The sequence below is a fragment of the Arachis stenosperma genome, chromosome 8 (genome assembly GCF_014773155.1).
Source record: "Arachis stenosperma cultivar V10309 chromosome 8, arast.V10309.gnm1.PFL2, whole genome shotgun sequence".
Classification (NCBI taxonomy): Eukaryota; Viridiplantae; Streptophyta; class Magnoliopsida; order Fabales; family Fabaceae; genus Arachis; species Arachis stenosperma.
In genome coordinates, this window is record NC_080384.1 from 25297482 (window position 1) to 25315835 (window position 18354).

An 18354-nucleotide genomic window follows, 5' to 3' on the forward strand; every position below is an offset into this window, starting at 1 on the left:
GGGATAATAAACATCTCAGGTCAATTTTCGAGATCACCAAAGATCGAACTCTTGACCTTTCAGACTTAGAGTTCTTATACCATGTAATAATACCACTCATTCCAAAAGTTTCAATTGATGTGAAAAGGTAACATTACTGATTATATCTCTAATACTTCTTAAATCTCTATTGTACACATTGTACAAACATTCCATTAGCTCCCTATACTTTCTCAAAAAATATAACATTAGAAACCACATCTATAATAAAATTTATGTAATCTCTTCACTAATTAATAAAGGGTCCTTATGGTTAGATCAGACTTTATGTTATCTCCAACTCTAAATGATTATTTTAACTCATATGTAATAGAGAATACATGAATACATGAATATATATGTTTTTAAATGAGAAGATAAAAAATCTGTGTCTCTCCTGACATAAGGAATAAATTTTTTTAAGGGAAAGATGGTAGAAACAAAAGAAAAAAATGATAGCTAAAATAAACGGTCTGTGTCAATATTAATGGAAAATCTAAGGAGAGATTATGCCGCTTAAAGATATACAATTGCCACAGAGAGTCTGCACTCGATTAATTGCATTAATGGCGTTCATTTGTTAATGTCGACATAAACTCTCCCTTAACTTTATTAGCTTTCAAATCTTTGCAATGATCCCCATCAATCAATCAGAATTTGGATATTCATTTATAGATCATGTAAAATATACTGAAATAAACAATTTTATTCGATGGTAACCCTTTGAAGCAAAATGTTGATAAGCCGTCATTATTGAAAGTAAGACTAGACTAACTCATTTAATTGACTAGAAAGAAATGACTGATCTTAAAGGACGGTATCAAGAAATGTGAAGTATTTGCTATACAAAGCCTGGTATATTAGCTATCATTATTTAGTGCTGAGAAATTAGCATTTTATCATAAAATGATTATTCAAAATTTGTGAGTCCCTACAAGCATGAAAATAGTCAACTTAATTTTTATGATTTCATACCTTAATAGGGAAACACTTCACTATAAAATGGCCTCAACTGAGCTACCATTTCATATTCAAAAAATAAACAAGTAACTAACACTTATAACTATCAATAGACTCTTTTCTATCATTGTCTTTGCCTTACTTTTCAGTTACAAAAATGAGTGACATTCCCCCTAAGGGAGTCATCCTGCCAGACCTTCCTAATGAGATCATGCTTGGGATATTTCATCGTTGTGATGCAAGAACGCTTTTAAGTGTTCGATCAACATGCCGCTATTGGAGAAACAAACTTAACTCCTATGAGTTCATAACAGAAATGGGAACAAGATGGAAAAGCAATGGTTGCTCCCTCTTTGCACATTTCGGATTCTCATCTAGGTGGGCTACTCCCCTAGATTGGATGATGAAAATTAATGCATGGAGTGGTCAAACCTCTGCATTCCAATTTCCATTTTTGTTAACACAAGAGGGATGGTTTCACATTATTGGTGTTCAGAATGGTATATTTTGTATACGTTATTGTTCTATGGGGAAAAGAACCTTTATACTTACTTGGAACCCAACAACTAGGAAGTCTAGCATCATGAATGATCCTGGAAAACATTATTGTGATGATTGTGCTTTTTTCTTCTCATTTGTTTACTATCCCAGGTCCGTTAATTATGCAGTTGTCCACCTATTCAAGGAAAAGCCCGAAAGTCCTGGATGGACATTAACAATGTCTACAAATTTAGTCAGGGGTTGGAATGTGTCGCTCACATGTCCACCCTACGTTGATAGACTGGATCCTGATTACGTTTCCCTTGATGGTGTTATTTATTGGGTAAGTTGCTTACTTCATGAGGAGGATGTTGACCCTCCATGTATTGTATCATTCTCTGTAGTAACATTTACTTTTCATAAATATTCCCTTCCAACTGAAGCTCATGCCCATTGCCTTAATCTGTTGATCCGAAATGATAAGCTCTGTCTGGCTACAAATAATCATGATGATCAGTCATATAGCTCTACCATTTGGCAAGCTGATGCTATCAATGATGATATTATTTGGAGCAAGCTATATACGTTTAATGGTATTGGGGTTCCTTACATACCTGCACTATTTGTTGATGATAACCTTTTACACATCATGGAAAGGCATCTACCAATGCTGGATATGGATGGTATGAAGTCGACTTATTTCCATATTCTCAAGTACAACGAAACAAATCACACAAGGAAAACAGTTCGGTGGATCCAATATGACAGCTACGTGAAAATGAAATCAATCCATAAGTTCAACGAAAGTTTCTTCCCAGTCTAATTTACAATTTTAATGTCTTCTTTGTTATATTTGGTGTGCTGGTAGTATCTGTCTGTTTTTAGTTTTCTATCATATTTTATTTAAATCTTTTTTGCTGTCATTAGTTGTTAGCAGTTGTATTAGTTTAGCGTTAGTTTGAACGGGAAAGATTGCTCACGAAAATAGTTGTCATATGCCCATATCTACTTTTAAATTAATAGTAACATCTCACTTTTTCTTAGTGATGACTTGGTATTATGTATTCATTTTACCTGTGCAATCTTCATGGCTATTAAATTGTGAAGGGTTTGAATTTATATATTACTTTTAAATTCATAAGTTTATATGTTTATTGCAGTTTTACTGTAAAATGTAGTAAGATTATATCAATAGTGGATCATACAATGTTTCAATCATAACTTACTATTGAGTTATACCTAACTGGATCCAATATACACAGTCCATACTAAGATTTATTTTTAATTTACATAAATATATGGACATATTTCCTTATAACTTATTTTTTACAAAAAAATTATTTTCACTTTCTTCAATTTTAACCGAATGTTCTTATTTAAATTAGTACATAACTGTACAAAAATGTACCAGATATTATACAATATAAATATAAACAAAAAATATACAATAAAAAACAAACTCTTGATTCAATCGGATAACTAGCTTTGTTAAGTTTATCACTAAAATTTTTTTGTGTAAAGAAAAAAAAACAAGATAGATTTAAAAAAATTAGCATACATAAGTCAAAGAAATAATATGTAAATTACATACATAATCACATAAAATTTTTCAGAAATTTATAATTATAATATGCATTAAAGTCAAAAGATATATGCAATTAAAGGTATTCAATTACCTAAATTATTTTTTTGATATTTTAATGTTAAAGGTAATTAATTATAGTCAGTTAGAGTACATAAAGAGTACATATAGTTAATCACAATACTTTTTTTGTTTTCTTTCCTTATTTATTTAAAATTTTTAAAATGAATACGTGACAATTTTTTTCATTTTGGTTCTAAAATTAAGCTATTACGGATATATCCTATGCAAATTGAAAACTGTAAAGAAAGGATAGAAACAAAATAAAATGTAGGGAGGGTTTTGAAATTTTTAAAAAAATTTAAAGCCAAAAAATTTACTTTACTTGATCTATAATTCTTAGTTAAAAACTTACATCCTAATTAATTATATTAGTTACAGGTATTATTATTGTATCTGATTTTTTTTTAAAGAGAAAATTTCAATCCCCTCCCCTGCGAGATGCGAAAATGACGCTCCCCTCCTCTCTGTTTATAAAATGTATATTTTCCTCCCTTATAACCTTTAAAAAAAACCTCCTCTTTAATCCAGTTTAAAATTTTTATGTTAACTTTATATATTTTCAAGAAAAAATAAATTATTTTTTACAAAAAGATCCTTTAACGTAAATTATATTTTTTTTAATGGGATTTTGCTTGCGAAAGTACCTTTTAATAAATTAGTTTTTTATTGACAAAATTAAATTTTGACCAAAATAATTTTAAAAAAATTCAATAATTAAAATATTGTTTTCTAAGATTCTCTTCAATAATTTTTTGATTATTAAATTATGATTTTAATAAATTTTTTGTTTACAATTTTTTTATTATACTATTAATTTTTCGATATCAATGTATATTATTTAAACTTTAAATAAAAAAATTTTACAATTGTTAATGTGTATAACAATTAATATATATTGATTTTGAAAAATAATCTTACTAATATATTTTTTAATATTAAAATAATTTATATTGATATCAAAAAATTAATAGTAAAATATAAAAATTGTTAGAAAAAATTTTGGTCAAATCATAATTTAATAATTAAAAAATTGTTAAAGGGTATCTTAGAAAAAATTAATTTTATTATTAAACTTTTCTAAAAATATTTTTGGTCCAAATATAATTTAAGCAATAAAAAATAATTTATTAAAAGGTATTTTGGCAAGCAAAATTTAATCAAAATAAATTAAATTTTTTGTTAAAGAAAATTTTTTTAAAAAAAAATTATTTTTCGTTGAAAAATGGATATAATTAACACAAAATATTTAAAATGTATTAAAGAATAGGTTTTTTAAAAGTTATAAGGGACGAGAATATACGTTTTAAAAACAGAAGAGAGAAAAGTGTCATTTTAGCATCTCATGGGAGAGGAGAGTGAAATTTTCTCTTTTTAAAAAAATCCTGATATGAAATTTTAATAACTTGAAAACATACCTGAACAAGTTTTGTTTTAAATTTATTTAATACAACAACAGAATTGACACGCAAGATTGATAGGCAACTTTTGGAAACTTTGGAATAGGAATAAATTACAAAATGTAGCCATGCTATTTAAAATGTGAAACATAATTCAAAGCCAAAAAACTTACTTTACTCAATATAGAATTATTAGTTAAAAACTTATATCTTAATAAATTATATTAGTTATAAGTATTATATCTGATAATTTTTTATAATTGCTGATATAAAATAGTTAAAGTCAGTAGAAAAGACTGCCATTAAAAAAATGCCATAGAATATTTTATGTTATTCATGAGTGATATTGACAAAATATTAAAATGATGCTCTAAATTTTCTGCTATTTGACCCAAATGTTAAAAATTCAAATAGTACACAACTAAACAAGTTTTTAAATTTAGTGAGCACCGATGAAATGTAAAAAATAAGGACAACTTTCTCCCCAGGTTAATATATTTACCTTTTTAGGATTTTCTATTAAAAGCACAGTTTATGTTATAGAAACTATAATTTGTAGGTTTCCAATTCATCGGGGAGATTTTGTTCTCTATAGCCTACACAAATGACAGTATATAGTATCGACAATTAGTCCTGTATCAACAATCTATCATATCAAGGTATCTGAAATAGTATTACTTTAGCAACACAGTAAACAATGCATTGACTTTTATTAAAAAAACTTAATATTTTATACTCAAAGAATGACTACACACTGACAAAACTAAAAATGACTTTGAAGAGACATTTTTTCTTTATATAATCAGGGAACCAAACTCTTTTTTCCAATTATTAAAGAAATGGATCACGTGCTTTTAACTAGCATAAATATATAATATTAACTTCAGTAATGGAAACTTATACTCACAAATGGCTATAAATTTCTAACCTTTACAAAACCCCCTTTTCAACATTCCCAAAAAATGAATAAACACTATACACCACCAAAAAATGCGATAAAATCCCTCCCAAAAGAGTTAATCATTGAGATTTTATGCCGAACTGATCCTCTTACTATTGGGAGATGCAGACTCCTGTCAACAGAGTGGATGAAAACACTATCAACTTTTGAATTCTTATCCCAACATTATATGTTTCATTCAAAGAATCAATGCTCAATTCTAATTCAAGCTTCCTTTTCTCAATGGCCAGGTCAGAAAAATTTGATCATTAGGGTCAACCCAGATAAAGGTAATAGATTGTATTCATTCTTGCCACCAATATTAAGTCAGTCTCTATCCTTTAAAATCATCGGAGTTGAAAATGGTAATATTTGTTTTTCATATCAGACGAACGAACATACACATTTTCTGTTGGTATTCAATATATTAACTCGAAAAACCAAAGAGATTACTACTTACAACAAATTTGATTCCATAATCTCAATGAATAATATCTTAGCTTTTGTATATCTTCCAAGAGAGACTCAGTATTGTATTTTCCATGGTTTTAAAAAATCCTCAAATGATAAACATATTCTATATAAGATATATTCTTCCAAAACTCGACAATGGACAAGAATGTATGGTTGTCATGGTGTTATAGGAAAAATTAGTCCTGAGTATGTCTCACTTGATGGTCATTTGTATTGGATCAATTGTTCAGCTGACCAGTCCTCAGTACCAGAGTCAATTGTGATTTTCTCGATTATAACGAGAGAAATCAATATTTTGCCTATACCAGTACAATTTCGATCACATTGTCATAAGATCTTAAGTTATCAGGAAAAGGTTTGCTTCATTTCTTACCCTGGAAGTGTAGATAACTGTCGTGTATCCATGTGGAGCATTGAACGAAGAAGGAATGATTCTTTCTCATGGAAGGGAAGACTCAAGTTACAAGGTGTAAAGATATACGACCATCCTAGATTATTTATAGACAAAGATCTCATTACATTAACGGATGAGAGTATACATACAGGAAGACCTTCCAATGAAATTGTACTGTCAAGATTCAAATATTCTGAAGGATATTTAAGACACCATCTTCAATGTGGAGCATGGTGGCATCCCACGGAAGTCAATTTTATTAACCAACTTTGTCTAGGGTTATTCCCAGTTGAGTAGGATTGTAAAAAACAAAATCTTTTGTATTATTCTTTTCTACAGAACATGAGTCAATCAAGTTGAATGCTTTTTTTCAAGAAAAATTTCAAGAAAAGTTATTATCGATGACCAAATTCCGTGTAATTTAATTTGTATAAGTCAATAAAAATAGCATTTCACCTTATAGGAATAAAATATTCAGGAAAACAATTCTTATCATACCAGAAATGATAAGTATAAATATATCAATTAGAGAATTATGAGTAAAAAGATCGTGAATACAACATTTGTTTTAATCAATAAGAAGTTTTTTTAAACTAAAAATAGTAAGATATATAATTTTTTGAACAAAAACAAAAACAAAAACAAAAAGAACTACATAAAATACATTACGCCAGTGGCATTGAGATATCTTAAAGAAAACAAACAGAAATAAATTAAACTAACAATAAATAAATAAGTAAAGAAAACAAAGGTTATGAGTTTCTCTTTATACAATAGTAAATAATATAATAAAAAAATTCAGCCCCATCCCATCAACATCGGAAATAACTGGAAAAAATTAAAATAATAACAAAAGTTTCTTGGGAAAGACAGTACATAACTAATTTTATCCTTGGATTTCTAAGACATTTAGAAAAAAAAAATCTTAAATTTAGGTATGGCCAAAATAAACATATTATCAAAATATTAGCGTTAGCTAAATTTACTAATTAAATAATTTTCATGCTTGATTATTTTTAAACGTTGAAATAGCACAAATCACAATAATAAAATAAAAGAAGAAAAAAACAAAAAATCATAACGCATGCATTTGTACCAAATGCCAGTTTCACACATTCCCATGAGTACATAGCCATTAACCACGTTCCTAATTTTTTTTTCCTATGATGAAAAAAAAGAGGCACAATATTATAGAAAATTAGACATTCACGGAACCAATATATGGGAACAATAAACAAATAGTACAAGACAAATTGTACTTATAAAGGCAAATAGAGAACATGCATAGTCTATTAGATAATGCACACATCAAGTCACTCTGAGTGTGATTCTATTTTAACATTATCAGGAAAGTATTTTACTCCCAAGAATATTAATAATAAACCTAAATCTGAGTTGTAGGTTGGTTCTCCATGTAGAATATATAGAAAGAGTACACAATTATCTAACCAAGAACAAGGATAAGTAGGTCACAACAAACCTTTTTTAATGTGTCTTAGACTTCCACAAAACTTTTTGTTTTAACACCTGCATCTTCATAAATAAAAACTTCCAATTCACAACTTTTAATAGAGATCGTTCCCTCTGTAATAGTTTGTACTTTTCCTCTCCGTAATAGTTTGTAGTTTTCCTTTGTAAAAGAGGTAAATGAAACACATACAAGGCTTATTTTCACAAACTAAGCCTCCATCGCTACAGTTCCTTCTGTAGCCTTATTTCCTCAACAATTTTGCTGAAGATTTCCAGGGATGAATTCAGATAAAGCAAAACATGCAAGAAAACAGAGATATGCTATTGTTGTGGGGAAGAAGCAAAAATTATATCACAGAACACATGAAGGTTATATCATTTGTTTATCTTTACTATTAATTTCTTCAATCTGAGTATGACATTATACTCTTCTTATTCGAATGTTACACTTTTTTGTTAGTTTCTACTTGCATATTTTCCCTTTTCTTATTACATGTAAAATACATAAAGTGTTGGACATTACATTGCAGAGAATCAAAGACCAGATTCCTCACAGTGTCACACATTCAAAGAAGATTATTCTGTTGGTAGACGACCTCTTGCTGAAATACAATCAGGCAAGTTGACCTTTAATGTCTAAGCAAAATAAGTCAATTATATTTAAGAAAAAAATTTACACAAAAAGAATTAAAATTTTAAGCACAAAATCTGTCTATATTTTCCTGTAAGCTTAACATCGTTAAGCAAGAGCATGACAGAGATTAGTAAACATCCATATGTCTCTTTGTTTTTTATTTATCTAACAAGATTCTAGATATCATTCCTGGTAATAAGTCTAATGAGTAATGTAGTTATTCATCCTATTAATTTGACTGTAAGGAATCCATCAAACTAAAAGGTAATACTTATATCTATGCATGCCTTTTATGACAGACAACTAAAACTTATAACAAAATATAATTTCATGAAATCAGTTTCCCGTGCATCTCATTTGTGCCAAACATTGTGCAAGTCTAAAAACTATTTTGTTTCAAGGATGTACTGCACGAGAGAGTATTGTTACGGAAATAAAGAATAGTTCCCAAATTCAGAGAAAGTCTACAAGAAATCGTGATACTTCCCGACGAATAGATGTAACAACACAACATGCAACTCTATCAGGAGAACATCTTGGGAAGACTTCCTCTCATATTCAACCAGGTATCTTCTTATTTTGGATTAAATTTAGTTACCCAACTATCTCAGGTGTATATAATTAGGTTACTATAAAAATTTCTGTAAACAATGAGGATTTTTGAAGATTTGAGTTTTAGCAATATCATTATTCTATGACATATGTCAAAAATTGAAACTATTAGCTACTTATTATACACAAGGTTGTGTTAGAAAAAATAAGATCACTTAAATTACAAATACGGTAGTTGAGAATGAGATAGGTTCAAACAGATTCATTGTTCAACAAAGTATTAGTAATGTTATGCATAATATCGATATAATCATAAAATGCAATAACATTTGACTTGAAAATAACTAGATATTTCACATAGATCATGACAGTAGGTTTTCTAAGTTTGTGAAAATCCAACCGGTAAGTGACTGATTCAATTGTTAGTGTCACTGTGCTTTAACCGGAGTTCAACAGTTTTATTTAAATATAAACTAAAATTATTCAAAGGTGAATATGTAATTTCAAATTTTTTAGTTAAATTATTTCTAAATTAGTAAAATTAATATCTCACAATTTCACAAAATAACTTGACTATAATTTAGCAATAAAAGATCACAGACAACTCCAAACATCTAGAAAACGTTAACAAATTTCCAACCAAACCCACAAATTATGACAAATCATCAAGAACATATTACATACAGCAAAATAAAATGTCACGCATACAAAATACACATTCAAATTCCTTAGAAGTTATTATGAAAAAATTTTCTTTAAAAAAAGGCTTCATTTGGTTATTGGCATCAATGTCGAATTGGATTTTTCATGATCAACAAAATTATTCCAAAAAATTTCTGAAATTTTCATCTACAGTCAACAAAACTATTCCAAAATTAAAAGAACAAAAGCAACAAAACAAGCAGCAACCGTATTCTATTTTGTTAATCAACAGAGTTAATCAAAACAAAATTATCACTACTATTGGCAATTACAACTACCAGAATCCAGAATCTTAAAACACCAATTCAGGATCATTATAATTAACCAAATAAAAAAAAGAATGAGCTACGGAAGAAGTAAAGAAAGAGAGAGAATAACATAATCAAACCGTATAATTTTGGACGGCAGCAGAGACATATGGCGATAGTCCACGGCGGTAGAAGTCTCCACGGCGGCAGAGTAAAACACGATGGCACTTGGCTGTGAGCTCAATAAAGAGAGGGATCAATGTCAGAGACGGGCGAAGACAACGATGACAGCCACACCAGTACAGCACGGCCGCTGAAGACGACTGCAGACGTGGGCTTGACAACACCAGGAGGACACAAACCACTATGGCAACAACAGCTCCGAGCAAACCATTTGGCGATGCGAGGCTAACGGATCCAGGCTAAGAGGTGCCGGCTGACAACGATAACGAAAGTTCTAGCCTTGACGACACAACAAGGGCAGAGAACTCAACACCATTACTACTAGCGGCGCTGGAACTCAGACAGATAGAAAGGGTATGCAGTTAGGGTTTTCCTTCTTGAGAGAGTCAGAGAGGGGATGGGGGTATTCATTAAATTGACTTTTTTTTACATTGGTTAGTTATTTAGGTTCCTATAATGCTTGCGTTTTTTATTGGTTTTATAACGCCCACTGATTGATAAAATACAAAATCAATTGAACAAAAAAAAGCTGTAATGCCACAAATTTTGTTATCAAGTGTATTTTTTATTATTACCTTATCTAAATTCAATGCTTACTGCCATTGTTTAAAACGTTTTCTAATTGGTTAGTTCCTGAATGAAATATGCTAAATGATCATTGACATTATTCACTCAATCTTTAATTTTAATTGATAAATGAACCTCTAATTTAGTGTATCTATATTGAAGAAAATCTTTTATTTTAACAGTTCACCAATAAGTATTAAATGACTGGAAGGCTAGAAGAGAGTTATAAAATCTCTCTATACACTTTTCTATCAATTGGCATACAGACCAATAGATGTCTTTATTCATTAAGTTTGACTTTTTTTTAAGTGGTAAGTTATTCAGGTATCTATAATAATGCTGTATTTTAGTAGTTTTATAATGCCCGTGATAAAATATAAAATCAATTGAACAAACAAATTCGAAAGCCACAAATTTTGTTATTACGTGTATTCTTGAAAATTACATCATATAAATTCAATACTCAGTGCCATTTTTAAAATATTTTTCTAATTCATTACTTTCTGGATAAAATATATTAAATAATCATTTACATTATGTACTCAGTATTTAATTTTACTTGATAAATGCTACTTCTATTGTAGTGTACCTGTAATTAAGGGATTTTCCAATGTTAATAGCTTACGAATCACTATTGAATGGCAAGCAGGCTAAAAGAAAGAATATAATCTCTCTATACAATTTTAACTCCAATTGGCATGTAGAATAATAGATGTCTTCAGTAATTAAGTTGACTATTTTTAAGTGATTTTATAATGCATGTGAATTAATTAAATACAAAATTAATTGAACCAAAAAATTCTAATGCTACAAATTTTGTTATTAGATGTATTCTTAAAAGAACATTATCCAAATTCAATGTTCAATGTCACTTTGTAAAAAAAAATGCTGACTGTTAGCTCCTAAATAAATTTAGTTAAATGATCATTTACATTATGTACTCAGTCTTTAATTATAATTTATAAGTGCAATCTCTCATTCAGTATATCTGAATTTAACGAATTCTCCAATTTTAACAGCTTATGAATTACTATTGAATGGCAGGCACGGTGGAAGAGGACAATTCTATTTGTGACGATCACGATGAAACACATGAAGACCATGGTATGTTGTTCATTTCATATAACCAAATTAATATCTAAAGAAGCACATGCAAATGTTAATTTTCTAATAGGAAAGTCATCTAATTAACGAATAACACTATGTTTGGTTTGATGGAAAATAAATGAAAAAAATCAATGGAAAGAAAATAGATGGAAAATGATTTTTTTTCTTTGTTTGGTTATCAAAGAAAATAAGAAGGAAAGAAAATTCCTGTGTGGGTCTCACTAATGAAATTTTCTTTCCATCACAAGCATGAAAACAAGAAGAAAAGTACTATAATTTTGTATTTTCAATACTAAACTTAGTTATTTTTTTATTGACAAATATTAATATAAATTTGGTTTTAATATATTATTATAATAAGAAAATTTTTAAATTTTTATATATTAGATAAATAATTTAAATTAATATATAAAATTATAATATTCTATAATATTTATAAAATATAATAAAACATGATTAAATAAATATATTTATACTTTATTTTATGATAAGGGTATTAATGTAATTTGATACTGTTATGATTATGATTTTCTTCTCACTTTTGTTTGGGTCCAAACAAAAAAAAATTCTGTCTCTTTTCTTTCCATCTATTTTCTGTTCATCCAAACAACATATAAATAACTCAACTTTTCCTTCCATTTTCTTTCTTCTTATTTTCTTTTCTCTTATTTTCTTTTCTTCCATTTTCTTTGCAACATCCAAACAAAGTGAAAATGTTTATTCATATGTTTTAGAATATGCTGTTGTTTTTACACGAGTCTGCTAAATTTTGATGTCTTCATTGTACAGCTGAAGAACCACATAATTTACCGCCTGACACTATGTTGCAAAATGAAAGAGAAGGTAGTACATTGAAATATGAATCATGCCTTTTACAGGCTGTTTAATACTAAAGCTGATTTTTAAAAAGAACCCATGATTTACAGGTTATTTAGATATGGGGGATCCAGATTTTGAGTGCGAGCACTGTGGCGCTAGGTTCTGGTATGATGAACGAATTGATAGACATTATAATTCAAGAAATCCTAAATTCACTTTATGTTGCCGTCGAGGTCAAGTGCAGCTACCAAGACTACAACAACCACCAGAAATTCTTGATGAGTTATTCTTTGGCTCAGATGCAAAAGCTATTCATTTCCAAAATAATACTCGCACATATAATAGCATGTTTGCTTTTACTTCGTTTGGGGGGAAAATAGATAGATCCGTTAACAACAATAGTCGAGGACCCCCTACCTTCATTTTGCATGGTCAGAATTATCACCTTATGGGAAGTTTATTGCCTCAAGAAGGAGCGTCAGCAAAATTTGCTCAACTATACATTTATGACACTCAAAATGAGATTAAAAACCGGACTTCAGTTGTAAGGTATGATATAATAATGTTGCTTCATCTGAATTTTAAAACTTTTATGCAGTGTTTCAAAAATAATTACACAAGTTGCTTTTACTTTTCAGTTCTGACAAAGACGCAGATAAATGGAATGTTCACATAGTTTCAGACATTATACAAATGCTAGATACACATAATGTTCTTACCAAATCTTTTCGTTTGATGCGGGATGTCCTGACTAATAATCCCCAAACAAACGTGCGTCTTAAGCTCATTGGAAAAAGGGGTAGAGATGGAAGAACATACAACTTGCCATCAGTTGATGAGGTTGCAGGCTTGGTTGTCGGAGATTTTGATCCACATACACAAGGAAGGGATATTATTGTTGAAACAAAGTCTGGTGAACTTAAACGGATTTCTGAACTACATCCGTCATACCTAGGATTACAATACCCTTTATTGTTTCCATATGGTGAAGATGGTTGGAGGGAAAAAATTTCATTGAATATAGTTAACACCAATCCTAACAATGAAAGCTCCTATGTAAGTATGAGGGATTTCTTTGCTTTCAGAATACAACATAGAAATTTACGTGAGGGTGTTTTGATCTATTCTCGAAGACTTTTTCAACAATTCATAGTTGATGCCTACTCAATGATTGAAGCTTCTAGGTTGAAATATGTGTACTCAAAACAAAAAGAATTTAGAGCTGAAATCTATAAGGGACTAAAAGATGCAATTCTCAATGGAGAAACTGAAGCATCTAACATTGGAAAGCGCATTATTCTACCGGCAACCTTTACAGGTGGACCAAGATATATGATCCAAAATTATCAAGATGCAATGGCCATCTGCAGATCAATTGGTTATCCAGATTTATTTATTACATTTACTTGCAATCCACAATGGGAAGAAATCAAACGTTATTGCAAAGAGACCAACTTGAAGCCTGAAGACAGACCTGATGTAATTTGCAGGTTATTCAAAGCAAAGTTGGAGAAGCTTATCAAAGACATTCATAAAAATAGAATTTTTGGTGTTTCCAAAGCAGGTAAATAAATTATTATTTAATCATTTAAAAAAAACTACAGTTTGAAAAAGTCAACTGATTGGTGTGTTTAACAACCTTTGCTTGCAGTGATATATACCATCGAGTTCCAGAAACGTGGATTGCCACATGCGCATATATTACTATTTCTTGCAGCAGAATATAAATATCCTTCTCCAGAAGATATTGACAAAATCATATCAGCTGAGATCCCAGATCCATTACATGATCCAAATTATTATGAAGCAGTTAAGCATTTTATGGTACATGGGCCATGTGGGCTTGCAAAGAAAAACTCCCCTTGCATGGAAAACGGTCAGTGCATTCGTCATTTTCCAAAAAAATTCGTTGATTTTACTACCATTGATCAAAATGGATATCCAATATATAGGCGTCGAGATGATAATAGAACCATTGAGGTTTCAGGTATTGAGTTGGATAATCGTTATGTTGTGCCTCATAATAGATTCCTATTGTTAAAATATGGTGCTCATATAAATGTTGAGTGGTGCAATCAATCACGTTCAATCAAGTATCTATTCAAGTACATTAACAAAGGAAATGATAGAGTAACAGCATCTTTCTATTCAAATTCAGCAGTTGATCGTCCTAATTTCATTGTAGATGAAATAAAAATGTTTCATGATTGTCGCTACATCTCTCCATGTGAATCTGCTTGGAGGATATTTGCATATGATATACATTATAGGAAACCATCAGTTGAACGGCTGAGTTTTCACTTGCCTGATGAGCAGACAGTTCTATTTGAAGATAACGACACATTGCAAACCACGGTAAACAGAGCAACAATCAAAGAATCAATGTTCATAGCATGGTTCAAAGCAAATGCAACTTATGAATCAGCCAGACTATTAACTTACAATGAATTCCCAACTCATTTTGTCTGGAAACGAAGCATCAGAACTTGGGAACCAAGAAAAAGTGCTCAAGTAATTGGTAGATTATTCTTTGTCCCACCATCATCCGGTGAATTATACTATCTTAGAATGCTATTGAATATTGTAAGAGGTCCAACAAGTTATGAAGATGTTAAAACATACAATGGTGTCATCTACTCTTCATTTAGAGATGCGTGTTATGCACGAGGTTTATTAGATGATGATCAAGAATATGTTGACGCAATTGAAGAAGCAAGTCACTGGGGATCTGGACACTATGTGCGCAAACTTTTTGCAACACTTTTGTGGTCAAACACAATGGTACGACCTGAGGCCGTTTGGGAAAAAAGTTTTGGGCTATTATCAGATGGCATACTACATGATCATATCACCATGTTTAACTCACCAGGTTTTTTTCCTTATCTAAAATTTAATCCTACCTTTCTACTTTATATTTCTTATCTATAGCATACCTTTTGTATAATTATGCTTTTATACATATGTTACAAAATATAAGAAAAGAAATGATTTTTTTTAACAAAAATTATTCATTACTGATTTCATACAAATCATATCATACTCATTGAAAGTTTTATTCATATTGCAGATTTGACTCTGTCTGAATCTGAGTTATTACAACTGACTCTGATTGAAATCGAGCAAATACTTAATAGTAACGGAAAGACACTGCGTGATTTTCCAACAATGCCATATCCTAATATGGAAAACATAAACCTTCAACGGCGGGGAATTATGCAAAATAAATTAATACTTGATGAACTATCTTATGATCGTGTTTTCTTAGCAGAACAACACAGTCAATACTTAGCACAAATGACATCGGAACAGAAGACCGTTTATGATAAAATTATTGCTGCCGTGAACTCAAATTCAGGAGGAGTTTTCTTTTTATATGGATATGGAGGTACAGGTAAGACTTTTATTTGGAAAACATTATCTGCTGCTATTAGGTCAAAAGGTGAAATTGTCTTAACAGTTGCTTCGAGTGGTATAGCATCTCTTTTATTACCTGGAGGAAGAACAGCTCATTCCAGATTTGCAATACCTCTTACTCCTGATGAATATTCTACTTGCAACATTAAACAAGGAAGTCCATTGGCAGAGTTAATTTCTGAAACAAAACTTATTATTTGGGATGAAGCACCAATGATGAATAAGTTCTGTTTTGAAGCACTAGATCGGACTATGAGAGACTTGCTTCGTTCTACTAATGATTCAAGTTTATCATTACCTTTTGGTGGTAAAACTGTAGTCTTTGGCGGAGATTTCAGGCAAATTCTTCCAGTTATCACAAAAGGGTCTCGACAGGACATTGTTAATGCTTCAATTAACTCTTCTTACCTGTGGCATGAGTGCCAAATTTTGAGCTTAACACAGAATATGAGATTAAGAACTTCAACTGGAATTCACAATAGTGAGGAATTGAAATCGTTTGCAACGTGGATCTTGAATGTAGGTGATGGAAGGCTTGGACAACTAGAAGATGGATGTGGGTTAGTTGACATACCACAAGAACTTTTACTGACAGATTTTAATGACCCAATCCAAGCAATTGTTGAAGCAATTTATACTGACTATCTAAAGGACTATTCAAACATACAACATTTGCAAGGAAGGGCTATCCTTGCGCCAACTATTAGCGTTGTTGAAGAAGTTAATGATTACATGCTCTCTTTGAATAACAATGAAATGAAAAGATACCTAAGTTCAGATTCGCCTTGCTTTAAAGAAGGAGATAATGACACATTAGCTAGCATACACACTCCAGAATTTTTAGCAAGTATAAAATCACCAGGTCTCCCAAACCATGAACTCTGTTTTAAAGAAGGTTGTCCTGTAATGTTGATTCGAAATATTGATCATTCAGCCGGTCTGTGTAATGGAACTAGATTGGTTATCACAAGGCTAGGCAACAAAGTAATCGAAGCTAAGGTCTTATCAGGAAGCAATATTGGAGAAAAGGTGTTCATTCCAAGAATGACCTTAACCCCGTCAGATGGAAAATTACCATTCAAATTTCAAAGAAGACAGTTTCCTTTGATGTTCATATGCAATAACCATAAATAAAGTCAAGGTCAATCTTTAAATCATGTTGGGTTGCTACTTAAGCAACCTGTTTTTACACATGGACAACTTTATGTAGCTGTTTCAAGAGTTACTAACAAAGATGGACTAAAGATCATAATATCTCATGATCAATCCAACAATTCCACATCAACATATAATGTGGTCTATCAAGAAGTTTTCAGAAATATTTAAACTGGTCTCAATATTCTTCGCTTGGTAAGATATCTCATATTTTTAGCATACTTATATTATATTAACTTCTTTAAATTCAAAATTTAGAATTGTTTTTATCAAATAACTATTTCTTTATGTGATTACTTCAACATAATATTTCTTTATAATAACTACACTTATATTTACACTTTGCAGATTATCCAAGAAGACCCATAATGCAACTGTCATGCTTCCGTTCAAATAGTAACACTCAACTTCCACTTATATCCATGTAGTCGAAACTATGTGTTTTTATTAGAATACTTGACCTGTTTACTATTTGCTGCTCATTTTTTTTTCATCTTATCCCAAACTATATAATGTAGGAGATAAATCATCATTCTGATTTAATTTATAAGACCGCTAACCACTAAATTTTCTCATCGTAATATAAAACAATGATTATATCACAATTTACACATGTTTATGAAATTTATTATACACGTTAAAAACTAAATTACATTATAAAATATATTCGATGAGTATTATTACTTGATGAGTATTATTACTTAACCGCGCGTACGCGCGGGTCATTTGCTAGTTAATATATAATAGTTAACTAGTCAAACAGTAAATTCACACCCTATTTAACATTGTTAGAGGGTCTCTGAGAGAGTGACAACTGTCCAATGTAGTTTTGTTTTTTTCCTCTTCATGATCTATCTATTTATTATATAAAAGAAGAGTTGCAAAACAGTAACACACGGCCAGATATCTCAACAGCTGTCCAATTTTTTTACTGTTTTTGGCATTTCTCCAATCAACACCTGTCCTTATTGCTACTGAAATTACAATCCAATGCTATATATACATTGGTAACTACAACCCTTGCCCTTTCGCTAGAATTTCAATCATTTTCAAAATCTCAGACCTGGTGTTAGGTTATCGGGGAAGACGTTTATCCGGTGGGTTGAAGGGAGTGAATATTGCAACAATCTCAAAACCACCATCTAGCAGAAGAAAACAAAAATGCTAGCTTTTGATTGGATGATTAGATTAAACA

The 18354-nt window shown here is 30.4% G+C and overlaps 1 protein-coding gene across 1 annotated transcript; it reads left to right on the plus strand.

Annotated features, from left to right (window-relative positions):
• The first annotated feature begins 1135 nt into the window (after positions 1-1135).
• Positions 1136-17330, plus strand: LOC130945643 (uncharacterized). The gene is given in 8 exon segments (XM_057874347.1): positions 1136-2141; positions 11709-11768; positions 12561-12614; positions 12698-13139; positions 13229-14154; positions 14242-15459; positions 15658-16437; positions 16807-17330. Coding segments are annotated over 8 exon segments (5010 nt in total).
• Positions 17331-18354: the final 1024 nt, after the last annotated feature.